The 14,504-nt window shown below is 35.1% G+C and overlaps 3 protein-coding genes across 6 annotated transcripts; 2 read left to right on the top strand and 1 right to left on the bottom strand.

Annotated features, from left to right (window-relative positions):
* Positions 1-144: 144 nt before the first annotated feature.
* Mnd (L-type amino acid transporter minidiscs) lies at positions 145-9,375 on the top strand. 3 transcript variants are annotated; one of them, XM_070671873.1, is made up of 12 exons: positions 145-311; positions 942-1,094; positions 1,171-1,201; positions 1,292-1,525; positions 2,145-3,437; positions 4,543-4,761; positions 4,979-5,249; positions 5,504-5,627; positions 5,937-6,137; positions 7,445-7,594; positions 7,688-7,865; positions 8,146-9,375. In XM_070671873.1, the coding sequence occupies exons 5-12, from the start codon at positions 3,176-3,178 to the stop codon at positions 8,205-8,207; spliced, it is 1,467 nt and encodes a 488-aa protein (XP_070527974.1). In that variant the 5' UTR covers positions 145-311; positions 942-1,094; positions 1,171-1,201; positions 1,292-1,525; positions 2,145-3,175; the 3' UTR covers positions 8,208-9,375. The 3 variants fall into 3 exon arrangements, with proteins under 3 accessions (XP_070527974.1, XP_070527977.1, XP_070527976.1); XM_070671876.1 differs by having other exon boundaries at positions 942-1,525; positions 2,145-2,357; positions 2,435-3,437; XM_070671875.1 differs by having other exon boundaries at positions 942-1,525; positions 2,145-2,357; positions 2,432-3,437.
* Positions 9,376-9,923: 548 nt separating this feature from the next.
* Lft (Limb expression 1 family member lowfat) lies at positions 9,924-12,535 on the top strand. 2 transcript variants are annotated; one of them, XM_070671882.1, is made up of 4 exons: positions 9,924-10,640; positions 11,034-11,219; positions 11,341-11,669; positions 11,757-12,535. In XM_070671882.1, the coding sequence occupies exons 2-4, from the start codon at positions 11,060-11,062 to the stop codon at positions 12,159-12,161; spliced, it is 894 nt and encodes a 297-aa protein (XP_070527983.1). In that variant the 5' UTR covers positions 9,924-10,640; positions 11,034-11,059; the 3' UTR covers positions 12,162-12,535. The 2 variants fall into 2 exon arrangements, with proteins under 2 accessions (XP_070527983.1, XP_070527982.1); XM_070671881.1 differs by having other exon boundaries at positions 11,341-11,690.
* A 649-nt stretch (positions 12,536-13,184) lies between these two features.
* Clpp (Caseinolytic protease proteolytic subunit) lies at positions 13,185-14,445 on the bottom strand. Its single transcript, XM_070671889.1, has 4 exons — positions 14,183-14,445; positions 13,963-14,097; positions 13,484-13,874; positions 13,185-13,408 (listed from the first exon to the last, which is right to left on the bottom strand). The coding sequence occupies exons 1-4, from the start codon at positions 14,216-14,218 to the stop codon at positions 13,263-13,265; spliced, it is 708 nt and encodes a 235-aa protein (XP_070527990.1). The 5' UTR covers positions 14,219-14,445; the 3' UTR covers positions 13,185-13,262.
* Positions 14,446-14,504: the final 59 nt, after the last annotated feature.

The following is a 14,504-nucleotide window of genomic DNA, read 5'->3' as shown; positions in this document are numbered from 1 at the left end:
CCTTCGCGTTTCACTATATTTCTCATAGATGACTCTCACGTCTGTTCAGTTGTCTTCAGCGAGCGAGTCGGCAGATTCTCGCCATTGATGTCAACATCCGGTTTCCAAAAGATGTGAAGTAAATACTCTGAGCTTAGCTTATACCTCGAGAAAAAGTAGTAACCCTTCGTTTTTTCAGCTGACAGCATAAATTACAAAGCTCATAGCCAACGACAAGCGGACTTGATCGTTGTGAACGATGTGAATAACAGAGAAAGGTTATACTAAAGTGAAAACAATCGAGAATTTTTTTCTTTTTTTTCTCACGCGTGGTAAGTATGTATAAAATAAAATTTATGTCAAATGTAAATGTTCTTTTTTACAAAAAATTTTTTTTATGTCGTTTAAATATAATAAACATGGCCTAAGTATGCATATGTAAGAATCAAACAGGCAGAAAAAAGATGTAAGCATTATACACAAATTTATAATCTATTATTTAACCTTAAATACTTTTATATTAAAAAAAATTATATGTACACCGAAGAGCAGATATGGCATTTTCTGCGGCGACAGCGGCTAGCGTACGTAACCCTAGGCGGCAGAAGCAAGGGATGAGAGAACGGGGGAAAAAATCAGTCATCGGCAATCCGGCCGGCGCGGTATATAATACATGTGGCACACGTGAAACTCGACGAACACGACGCTAAAGTCGCGTTCGCTAGCTACCGTCGCCTCAGCAAATGCCATATCTGCTTTTCAGTGTACCTGTAAAATTATGATAATGCAATGTTAAATACTTGAATTTATTTTACTTAAATTCTGAGTTTCATCAATTTTTTTGCCTACATCGGTTTATAAATAGCCATATAATGCCGAAAATAGATTTGATCTCGATAAAAAAATATTACTAGAAACTTTATTATTAACTCAATCGTCACAACAATTTGTTCATGTTAAAGCACCACATGTACGCGATACATGCACGTAAAAGCCTACGTGTAAGTGATAATGTGATGATAATGACGAGAAGGTTGCGCAGCACTGAACGAACATGCGGCATCATTGGCGTAAAATACTTTGAAACATAATATTTGCTGTTAGAATACATTATCGTAAGTATAAAACGAATAGTGTGAAAAAAAAGAAAAAAAAATAGCGTATATTTTAATAATAGCATCTCATACACAGGATGTTCCAGCAAACTATCTTTTTTTCGGGAGTAGGTAGAGCTTATCGAGTGCTTACATTTTTTATATCTATTATTTTTTAACATGCACACTTTAACTTTAATTTTTTCGAACTTTTCTAGGTTCAGAAATTATAAATGACGTGACAGTGGAAGAAGAGGGTTTTCCCGGAAAAAAAAAACGGAAGTTTTTGGAGAAGTATGTCGCGATTTTATCACGCGTTTCGAATGACCTGCGGTCGCATTGCGCCAATGCTTCAAAGGGTGATGCGTGCTCTTAGCAAGCGAGAGGGTTCAGTCAAATGCGGGAGAGACGTGCTTTTTAGTATACCGTCAACCTCCCGGTATCGAACGCATGTACGTACGCATATTACGTATCGTCCGATAGTGCTTTCTCAAAAAGAATCATGATTCTTTGTACGCGACGGTGCGTGCCGCCGCGAGCTGCGGCTGGCGAAAAAAATACAGTGATACGCGACTTGCCCGCGCGCGCTAAACAAACGCAATCATCAATAGATCTATTCTTTCAAACTGCATCTTTTGCACATAGTAGAATATACACAAAACATCAAATTAAACGTTAAAAAGCAAGGTAAAAAATGCAAGTCATTCGTCATGTCATAAAAAAAGAATGTTATATTAGCACGTTGACTATCTCAAGTAGCTGTGTTTTACCTTTAAAGTCCAAGCATATATTAATATTATTGCAATAAAATATATAATTATTCTTGTTTTTCAAATAATTTTGTGAGTGGCAATCAACATGTTAATATTTTCCGAAATTTTTTACTTTTATTGAAACGTTTTAATGCATTTTTTTGTTGATATTTTATTTTGAGTTTGTGGACAATCCTTTTTGTAGAAATATATGTTATCGATTATCACTCGGTTATCGCTTGTTGACCGTTTTGCGTGAAATGTTAAACGACGTCTTCATTCACATTCTATGTTACAAGATACATTATCGTTTCAGCAGGTGTGCGAGCTATGTGGTTCCATTTTTCAACGAATTCATGATGCAATATGGATCGGAATACTCGTAAGGCTTAGGACTTGAGGTTGAGACAGTGGTGCAGGAACAGTGGACATTTGCTGATGAAATCGCCAAAAAATTACATACGTTCTACAATATCCTGAGCGCTCAAAGTTAATGTGGAGAAACTGCAGCACAGGATTTTCTTTGTCAATGGTGTGTACATACGTGATTAGTGTATGTGTGTTTTTTATAAACTGAAATTTTCTGACCGTGTTTATATTTTAAAGCAGTAGCAAAAACCATGGTGTCTACATGGCAAAACGTTACATTTACGGGAAGCGCTGAGTTTCTGGGCGATTATCAGTTTCGAAGTTGCTTCGAGGATTATTTGTCGTCTTCAGCAAGAAAGGAAATGTCCGTGTAACAAAAATTTGCGAGTTGATTTTTGTTTTCGTCTGCCTATATGAGCAAGGAGGAAAGGATATCGTTTTGGATTTTGGAGCACTTATTCCGGCAAAGTTTCAGAGTGTACAGTGCCCGCGCCAATGGTCGTGCATACGGTTCGCGCGCAGCGACCGCTGCTACCGTCGCGTCAGTTCGATCGCCGGCGAATCACACTGTCAAAGGGTAGGAGACGGTGGCGGTGAGCCCGTACCGTTAGCAGCGAGTGTGAACCAGCGAGCGGCAGTCCGGCAAACGCGGTCTGGCATATAAGTTGCGCACGTGGATTTGTCGCGCGAGACGTTCTTTGCCACGTGGTGATAAGCGAACTACTCGCGTGTTTACGCGCTTTCTCTCTCTCTGTTCTCTAGTCTTTTTTCGCCTTCGCTTATCATCTTTTTCAATTTCCGCTTTCTCTCCGCTTTATCCACGTGCGCTCGCGGTAATGCCCACGAGGCAGACCGTGACAATTGTAGCCCGTGTGCTCCAAATTATCGCGTGGAAACGCGCGTGACGTTCGTACGCGCGCGCTCGCGCGCATCTACTCCAGCTTCGCAAAATAATTTCAAGTCTACGTTAATACGTGGAAGATGCCGGATAAGGTAGCGCCGGCGGAAAAGCCGGTTCAGCTGCCGAATGCGGCCCCGGCAGCCAACAACGAAGTCAAGCTGAAAAAAGAGCTGGGTCTGTTGGACGGCGTGGCGATCATCGTTGGCATTATCGTTGGCGCCGGTATTTTCGTGTCGCCCAAAGGCGTGCTCAGGAACAGCGGCAGCGTCGGTCAGGCTCTCATCGTCTGGGTCTTCTCTGGGATCTTGTCGCTCATCGGTGCCCTATGTTACGCCGAGCTGGGTAAGTGACGAAACCTTTCAAAGCAGTTGCTCTTCTCTACTCAATTCAAATCGACCCGCTTGATAAAAGGGGAAGGTGGAACAAGGACCGGTTTGATGTGCCCTAGTATATGATGTAAGACTGATTCTAAGAACGATATTTTTCCGCAATAAAATGTCGAATATTAATAGTCTAGAAGAGAAAGTTATTCTATTTTCAACATTTAATATTATTGCAAAAAAAAATATATGTACATTTGATATAACAATTTACAAAATGCACATTACTTGCTACAATAAAACAATGACAGAAATTAAAAAAAAAAAAATAATGTCGCTAATATTTTTTTAATGTAAATGGAAAATTATTAGTGTAAATTTAAAACCATTAATATTTATATAAATGCAAATCCATATTTGAAAAATTTTTATGGTTTGAAAAAAAATTAATTATTTCACTGTGTCAAGAATTTACATAATGTTATATACTTTTTTTTTTCCAAGTACATTATTCAGATAAAATGAGGAAGTGTATTTTAAATGCGGGACAAAGCATAATAATCTTCAAATCAGTTTTTGAAAAAAAAAAAAAAAAAATATATATATATATATAACAGAAATTAAGTATTGGTACAAGCAACTTACCTGGAAACAATAATGTTTGATAAAAATTGTCTACATAATTAATCAATTAAAAATGTTTTACTTGTACATTTATTAAGTAAAATTTTTTATATTTTGCCACGTATTTAAAGTGCGAAATATCTTTTTTTTTAAGAAATAAATGCTTATTTTTTTTACTCACCTTGTATTGTGTTTGATATATGATAGCATCCCTAGTTAACGACAGTACTATTACGACAACGATACTGTTTGAAGACGCACGTGTCATCACTATGCCACGGTCGTATGTTGATACATACTCGTACGATATCCATTACCTAAGATTTACCGACTTAATTAATACGCTACCAACTATGAGAAAACTCGTTGTTGCTTGTAACAAATTTTTTTTATCATATATTCCAGTTATAAGAAAATTTATATATTTTTTATTTTTAGTAGAATAGTTAATTTAAATTAATAATTTACTTAAAAGTAAATAAGATTTCTTTGTATTTACGCAGGTACAATGATCCCCAAGTCCGGTGGCGATTACGCGTACATCAGCGATGCCTTCGGACCTTTACCAGCGTTTCTTTACCTCTGGGTGGCTTTGTTCGTTCTGGTACCAACGGGAAACGCGATCACAGCACTCACGTTCGCTCAGTATATATTACAACCTGCATGGCCCGGATGTGAGCCGCCGTATGCAGCGGTACGACTACTAGCAGCTGTAATCACGTGTAAGATGAATAAACATTTTTTTATTTTATTTTATTTTATTTTATTTATGTCTAACGTAAAAGCGATAAGGTGGCTGCGGATGAGCGAGCGCGACAGGCAACGGCGTTATTTGTAGCCATTATTCCTAAGAGGTCCATAACGTGAAACGAAATGTATAGCATATTTCTTTGTAGAAATTGTAAACGACTTGCGCCAATACTTATGTTGCTTTTGCAGGTTTGCTAACAGTCATCAATTGCTACAATGTCAAATGGGCAACCAGAGTGCAGGACATTTTCACAGGCACCAAAATCTTCGCTCTTATAATTATCATGGTGGCCGGTTTCTGGTGGCTCTGTACTGGCCATACAGAAAATTTTGAATCTCCGATGGCTGGCACGAACACTCAGCCCGGTTACATCGCTCTGGCGATTTATTCCGGATTATTCTCCTACTCGGGTTGGAATTACCTCAACTTTGTAACGGAGGAACTCAAAGATCCCTACAAGTAATGGCTCTGTAAATATATTAGGATAAAACTCTCGGCAGCTTTATTGCAATAGAATAAAAATACCTTGTATTACTAATTTGTATAAAATTAATATTTGATTCGGTTTTTAAACTTATGTTAAATTTTATATTTTGTTTAGAAATTAATTTTACACTCGATTGAAACGTATACTTTCATCTCCACGAAGATAACGTAACGGAGACTTGGAAGCGTGGAAACTTTTACGATTGTTGTTTCTATCACTTTTACAGGAATCTTCCGAAGGCGATTTGTATATCATTGCCGCTGGTTACAGTGATTTATGTTTTCGCGAACATCGCTTACTTTGTTGTCCTCACACAAGACGAAATACTCGCATCGAATGCTGTCGCTGTTGTAAGTATTTAATAATCACTTCAAACATGTAGAGTATTGATTTATGATTAGTTCACCGCCAAGTGATTGTACTTATACAGATTATTTTATCGTCAACAAAGCAATAAACAATTAAAAGAATTTTTCATCGAAACAAGAAACGTTAAGCAATAATCAATTAATTATACGATATTATGAATAAAATTAATTTAGCACAAATTAATTTCATATAGAAAAAAAAAATGCGCGATCCTGCAATTCCTTTCTACTATGATCAAGATACTGTTCCACTTTCGCTAGTTTAGCATTAAATCGGAATTTCCTTTCTAGACCTTCGGCGATAAACTGTTGGGTGTTATGTCCTGGATCATGCCGTTCTTCGTGGCATGCTCGACTTTCGGAGCATTAAACGGTGCAATTTTTGCATCAGCCAGATTATTCTTTGTCGGCGCTCGAAACGGACATCTTCCCACTGCCATTGCCCTTATTAATGTCCGCAACTTGACGCCGATGCCATCCCTCATTTTCCTTGTAAGTATTACCCTTGTAAAACGTTAAAAAAAGACGACTATAACAAAATTTCTTTTTTTTTTTTTTTTTTGTAAACAAAACTCGAATAAGCAAAACTAAATAATGCAAACTTGTTCAATTTTGCAACGACTGATTGCAAGTCGTTTACCTCGAAAATCACACAACGTCTTAATAGAACGTATTTATTTTGTGCGTATCGTTTTGATTACCCCTCAATAATTTTTAAATTTTTCATTACTACGTTATCGCGTCGTGGAAATCAAATATGTTTGTGGAGTAGCATTCGTCTGGCGATAACGGAAACGGGATGTGACAATGAATCACGTTGATAAACATAAACGTTTTACATAGATATTAATTGACATGTTAAGATTAAAATACAATATTATATTTATCATGAAACTCAAGGGTTCAAATTTTAATTGGTATGTTATTTGTATATTTCTGTGCAATGATACTAAAATTTTGCAGCTTAAATATCTTACCTGAAAGAAGATAGGTACTATACATATAATACAAATGTTTGAAGAAAGTGATCGGTACATTATACACTTTACTGTACTCAATACGAAATAATCTGTGCTTAGCGCGCGATAATTCCGCCCATCCAATTGCTGGGAATAGAATTAATTGAAGTGTATAAATTGGGCCCCGCGAAATTACATTAAAGCCGGCGTCTTGATGAAATAAACGAAGCGACACAGGCAGCGGCACGTTATTGTGCAGCTCGACATCTTGATTTGCGATTTGTTAATTAAACATGATAAATTGATGCTTTCATGTTGCTCTCTGGCCCCGTGTCTCTTTGACGAACGGTAACGGAAGTCTGGTCGTAATCTCCATTCCTTTCTGCGATAGGATTAAAAGGATTGACCGTGCTCAAAGTCATGCTGTCACAATAACCCTGTTTAATTTTTGATAGAGATACAATTAATTATATGGTACTTAACAGAGATTATAATAAATTCCAAAATATTCAAATTTTTTTTTTTTGTGTTTTAGATATAAGAGATTTAGATAATCTATAGATCTTCGTTTAGATTTCTTATTAAAAAAAATAAAACTATTTTACTTAGATCGAATTTAAAAAGAGAGAGAGAGAGAGAGAGAGAATTAATTTTACTTTTTCCATTAAATAAAATATTAATTTTAAATTTTATTGCACAATTATTTAGAACTGAACATTAATACGCTTTAATTGTCGTTGATAATAAATTCTAAAAGTGCCGATACGCATGCGGAGCAATTTTTCTATTCTTCTAGTCGAACTCCAATTCCGAGCGTTAAACTATAATTTCCGTTTCTAGTGCATTATCACCCTGGTGCTCCTCATCATAGAGGATGTCTACGTACTAATAAATTATGTCAGCTTCGTTGAGGCTCTATTTACCACACTCTCCGTATCTGGTCTGTTGTGGCTACGTTATAAAAAGCCCGATCTCCATCGTCCTATAAAGGTAGGCAACATTTGGCAATTTAATTTTTTAAATTATGCATTTTTCATTTTTTCATCATAAATTAAATTACGTTTTGGATATTTTATTTTTCAGGTTTCTATAATTTTACCAATAATCTTTTTCGTAATCTGTGCATTCCTGGTCACCTTTCCGTGTTACGTCTCACCATGGGAAGTAGGTGTGGGCATAATCATAATCTTGTCTGGTATTCCCGTATATTGTATCTTTATCGATTGGAAATCAAAGCCCGCTTGGCTCGTCAATGGATCCCGTAAGTTATACTCAAAGCTTGTTAAAACAATTGGCTGCACGTAATCATTCTCGTTTACGTAACACCCCAGATAGCACAAGGATATTTTTTGGATATCCTAAGGACATCCTGTTATTCGCGCAGAATATCCTGAGGATATCCTACATCGTATAAATCTCTTAGGATATCCTGGACATTTTCAGGATAATCCTGAGGACGTTTTGTGCTATCTGGGACATTGCGATTATAATATATTTCATATATTATTATATGTGCTGTTATTATACCTTTTTTTTAACAGATAATTTCAACATGGCGTGTGCAAAGCTATTTATGTGTGTGCAAGAAGACAAGACGGAATGAGAGCGCGAGATTCGTAGTCTGATTATTGCGAAAAATTCCAAACTGTGACATCCGAATTTAAAAGTGCATTTCGCACGCATCGTACTTTGTTTTAAATAAGATATAGAAATAGAATATAGATGGAAACACATAAAGCATCGACCATTACCGTCTATTAACAGTTTGCACAATTGCATAAGTATTAACGATAATGCGCGAGCAAGTGATATGTACTATCGTCAATAGATTCACAATTTTTATATTGTATACATATATATATATATATATATGCGAAAGTAATTTTTATATATACATATATTCGTGATTATTTATTGTTTAATAAGTGCCTGTACGCAGTATAATATATTTTATTAGTATGTAAATTATATTTGAGTGCCAATTATCGTAATCGCTCGAGGGATTCGAGATGTATGTTACAAAAATATATTTAGGATAAATATTTTTTAATTAATGTAATTTGTACAAGCGTACACGCACATGCCACAATTTTACTGGTCATGCTAAACTATACAAGCATGATATAAAAGAATAAAATGATATTTATGAAGGCATAATATAGAAATCGAAACGATTATTAAATAGCAATAGAATTGATAAAACTTAATATCAATTTCTTCTCAAATAAAAAAAAAGTTCTATAAAGAAGTAAATTTTTGTCTGTAAAATTGATCATTAATACGTTCATCATTCGTTCTTCTTAAAAATTAAATATCGCTGCATGAAAAGATATTTCAAGGCATTTTAAATCAGGCGGAATATTTATACAATATATTTAGAGAACCTATGACTGATTACGTGCCTTATACATAAGCATATATTTTTTCGTATATTAATAATTTATTTAAATTTAATCTATATACAATTCTTTTAAATATCGATAAAGAAAAAAAGAACTGCTGCCCTAATGGAAAAATTAAATGTATAATGATGATTTTTACTATTCTTTCATATGTAAACGAAGATTTGTTTAATCTTTATTGTACAAGTTTGGAATAAGCTTTTGCTCAATCGTTTTGCCTTTGAAGCATCGCGTTACGAGTTTCATGATACGCTCATAATGCTTGTACGTAAGACAATTTAGTGTAACAAATTCCACTCTCCTTTGCATCACAGTGTATCGCAGATGCGCTGAAATAAGACTAATAATAATTTTTCATATCTTTGTAAATATTTTATTTGTATCCGTCTCCTAAGCTTTTTGAAAATTATGTACAGATATTTATTTGTCGACGTTATATTAAAGTTAATTATTTATGTTATCCTTTATTATTGTAACGTAATATATTCCATGTTATTGTAACGATTCCACGTTTATTTTAATAACTAATTTGGCGTAATAATACAGATCTAAGTAATAAAAAAAACTTTGAGATCTTTAAGAAATATTTTTTTCAATGTATGTAATACGTTAGAAGTACTGATGTGTAAGAAGCATTTGATCGCCGAGACGTCCTTCCGTTGCTTCGTGACCCCCCTTCCCAGACTTCGACGACTCTTTTTGGCATTTTTCAAGGCCATTAACACTCATTTAACACCACACAGATTTGTTTTATCCCCGACCTCGCGGTTTCCTCCCCTTATTGAATTTGTGTGAGTGACTTTATGTTTCCCGCGCCTCCACATAGATTCCTTTTGGTTGTCTTCTGCGCCGCTTGCGGCGCTCTTGTTTTATGCACTTTAATTACATTGTTTTAATTTAAGAGTGACTCTGATATAGTGGCGTCGTTTTTCGACGTAGAAATACTATACGTATTTGTTGTATGGGAAATGCTGTCGGTGGAGTTTTTATTTTTGAGGCCCAAACGTTGAATACGGTTAAATGTTCAAGCGTCTTGCGAAATAACTCTGGACACACGCCAAAGTGCACAACTTAATTCGACTCTAGTTGATTCGACTTTGACCCGACGTAGTGCACTAAACGACCCGTTAGCATGAAAAGAATACAAAAAGAATAAAAAAAAGAACGGCCAGATACTTACCACTCGGTTGGCAGGTCTCTGCTTCGACTGGCCTCGGGCAGTCGGGCTCCCAAGTGGCTCGACGACAAAGCGGCACTGCGGCAAGTGGGACTCGCGTACGCCGAACAAGACGCACCGCGCAAAGCGTACGGTCCTGGTTTTCTGGAAATTGTCAGCGGTCCGGGGCCATTAAACGCGTTATATGTGTCTTGCAATTTGATCCCGCGGCGCTCGGTGCGGCGGCTGCGGTGCCCCGATCGGAGAGTAATTTACGCGAATTCCTGGGTACCCGGGTTCTTCGTGCGGCCGGACTTCCTGGTTCTTTTTCGCCTGATGCCACGACGCTACGCTGTCGCTACCGCTCCCGTTGCCGTCGCGCAGCATTTGACACCCAACACCCGACACTCGGCCGTCGAGCCGTACGTCGACGGCCGTCAAAAAGACCGTACGCGGCATTGTCTCGTCGATTTTTTCGGTGAGTAAATACGGGACCGAATACCGAGTCGCCCCGTTGTCACTGACAGCGGGCACTCTGACTTAATCGTGATCCCGAATCCGAATGTTAAAACGCTGACAGCGATTTGTACTGTGCTTGTCACACTTAGAATCTGCATATCCGTATTTCTCATTTGACTAGATAGAAATCTTGTTTCTGGCAATAAATGTAATTTGTTTTACGTATGATTTACACTTATTAAATAAGATTTATAAATCTTAAGATAGTTTTTACTTTCTTGATGTACATACAATATGTTGTGATATTCTTTGAAACTTGAAGATTGTGATGTAATAAATGGATGAAGAATGCTCTTACCATTTAGTTGAGAGATTAGATGTAATGCTAAAGAGATGTACTGTATTTTTACAGAATAAATAAATGCAAGTTTCTGAGTAATGCAGGGCATGATGCCAGTTAAAACAAAATCATGTGTGTCCGAAAATATGGGGGTCACAGGTGGTGGACTGGTAGATGCTCGTGCTAAACAAGTTTTAAGAGAAGCTGTGGATGCAGTTGTCAATAGTTTTGCAAAACACAGTCAAGGTTATGGCAGAGGTATATATATGTGTATATATATATATATATATATATATATATTTATATTTATATTTATATTACATTTTTAATGTAATTTAATAAACTTTTTAATTTTATATATACATTTTTATATATACAGTAAATGTTGTGGAGGCACTGCAAGAATTTTGGCAGATGAAACAAGCGAGAGGAACAGAATTGAGAAATGGAGCATTAGTTATTTATGAATCTGTTCCTGGTGCTAATCCACCTTATGTTTGTTATGTCACACTTCCTGGAGGATCTTGTTTTGGAAGTTTCCAAAATTGTCCTACTAAAGCAGAAGCACGTAGATCGGCTGCAAAAATTGCACTAATGAACTCTGTGTTTAATGAACATCCATCACGAAAAATTACTGATGATTTTATTGAAAAAGCTGTTGCAGAGGCAAGGGCTAGTTTTGCTAAACCCTCAGCAACATCTAATGGAGTCAGTAGTCAAGTTGTGCAAGTAAATAACATAAGAATTATTTTTTACATTAAATTGTAATAAAGATACTTATACACATGCTTTCAGGGAAATGGTGATGAGAAAGAAGATCCAAACACAGGTATAGGTGCATTTCGTTTTATGTTAGAGTGCAACAGGGGCAGAACAATGTTGGAATTTCAAGAATTAATGACAGTTTTTCAATTACTTCATTGGAATGGCTCTTTAAAAGCTATGAGGGAAAGGCAGTGCAGCAGGCAGGAAGTAGTCGCGCATTACAGTCATCGGGCATTAGACGACGATATGCGTAGCCAAATGGCATTAGACTGGGTTGCTAGAGAACACGAAAGTGGCGGTGGAATCGTTGCCATGGAATTGGCTTTAGCCGAGCGTGAACTCGAAACTGCTCGATTAGCAGGACGAGAACTTAGATTTCCAAAAGAGAAGAAAGATATACTAATGCTTGCACATGCACAGGTTTGTCCACAGTGAATTTTGATATTGCTGAGATAAATGATGCATAAAAGACTGGTTTTCTTATGAAAGATAAGATTTTTAAAAAAGCAGTTTTTCTTAGATTGTTTTATAAAGATCGTTTTACTTAAATCTTTTTAGAGCCTAACTTTAAGGCACAAAAACTACTCCGTCCTTTTTATATAAAGCTCTATAAAGCGTATTTCTTTATAGAGGTTTCTTTTTATAAAGCATTCCTGGTGATAATAGATCTTAAATGGGATATTTCGATATATAGAAGTATGTTAGGTATATTAAGTATATATAAATGTCATTACTAAGAGTTATAAAAGTATACTACACACAATATATAAGATATACATTTTTATATTTTACGAATTCCCTTATGTGTGTAAATATTTCATAACACAAAGCTTCGTCTTCCACTATCTGTATTTTGAAGTAAGACTTTTGCTTAATATATATATCATTGGAATATAACGAGACACAATTCAACAAATTATGACCAATATATTATAATTTTATAAAATATTTGAAACTGACAAAAAAAAAATTACATTTGTGCACAATTCTCAATTCTAATTTTACTGTTTTTCAATGCAGCTTTCGTCCGTGATTCTCAATAATAATACACAATTTTAAGAGAAAATTTTAAGATAATTATATAAACAGGGTAGGCATATATAAAAACAATATAATTTATGTTCTATAACAATGCTGACTCTGTAAATTTTAAACGATATTACAAGTTGTAAAAGACAAATCTAGAACACATAACAACAGGTTCTTTAAATAAAAAAGTTTTTTTTTTACTTAAAGTGTTACAAATTAAACACTTGGTTTTATTATATCGCGCTTGCCTAAAAATATACTCTGAAGGAAAAAATAATTATGTATCACCTTAATACTCATTCATATGCTGTTATAAATCAGTACATTTTATATATGCCAATTTGAAAGTGAACATATCACTTTCAGTTGAATACAATTTAGGATATAGTTTATAATTGTTTTATTAATAGTTTATTATTAAATAACACATTTTTTAATGCGTTAATCTTTCTTTTTTATTATAACAACAATAAAATGGAACCTCTACACCTGTCCTATTTAATAGTATTAAGACTTTGTCGTTATATCATCCATTTTTTTTATTGCTGTTTCTGCAGTTTCTTCTTGCATAGGATGTGCCAATATTTTATCTATAATACCAAATTCTTTGGCTTGTGTCGGGCTCATAAAATTATCTCTTTCCATACTCTTTGCTGCAACATAATTTTTACAAGATAAATAATTTTATGTGGGATAAACCTTAAAACAGACTTTGCAGTAGACATTACCTATTTCTTCTAACTCTTGCCCAGTATGCTTAACATACAACTCGTTGATCTGTTGTTTTAATTTAAGGATTTCCGTAGCTTGTATCTGGATATCTGTAGCTTGTCCTTGTACTCCTCCTGACGGTTGATGTATCATGATTCTGGCATTTGGTAATGAATGACGCATACCTTTGGTCCCAGCTGCTAAAAGTAGACTTGCCATAGAACATGCCTGACCCACACACCAGGTAGAGATAGGAGGTAGAACATATTGCATAGTATCATATATCCCAAGTCCTGCTGTTACACTTCCACCAGGTGAATTAATATACAAATGAATTGGATTTTTGCTGCTTTCTGATTGAAGAAAAAGAAGTTGAGCAATCACTGCTGAGGCGACAACATCGGTAACCTGTTAGAAAGAAAGACATAAATGATTGTATTGCCTTCAAATTATAAATAAATATTTAAAAAAAAAAAGTAATATATATATATCGTACAGGACCCATGAGACAAATAATTCTCTCCTTTAAAAGACGCGAATAAATGTCATATGCTCGTTCTCCACGTCCACTTTGTTCTACTACAATAGGAACAAAATTTAAATATCTGTTGCATATTTTGTATCTATGAGCCTATCAAAAACAAAAAAGTTAATTTAATTTTTACTTATTATTTATACTTTTATTAGCAAAGTTTTTATACAAACATAATACTCACAGTAATTTGCAGCAAATTATTTATTCTTGGTAGCATTTTTACAGATTGATAGTATATTAATTATTTAAAAAGAAATATAGGAAATATTCATTTCAGTGTGTTCTATCTAGATTTTGATACAAATATGCTCAATCGATGTATTTTTGTATGAAAATACAGATTCGATAAACAAAAATTATCGTTTGTGACTATAAAAGTAAATAATTAAACTTTGTAACTTGTCGTGCTTATGGTTAGAAAATCTGTCATACCGACACGAAAACTGTGTTTCTATTCCTTTAGATCTGAAAATATACGCCAATCAGGGATCAACGCAATTTAA

Source organism: Cardiocondyla obscurior, linkage group LG24 (genome assembly GCF_019399895.1).
Source record: "Cardiocondyla obscurior isolate alpha-2009 linkage group LG24, Cobs3.1, whole genome shotgun sequence".
Classification (NCBI taxonomy): Eukaryota; Metazoa; Arthropoda; class Insecta; order Hymenoptera; family Formicidae; genus Cardiocondyla; species Cardiocondyla obscurior.
Note: the sequence above shows the minus strand (reverse complement) of the source record. Positions and strands in the feature narration are given on the sequence as shown.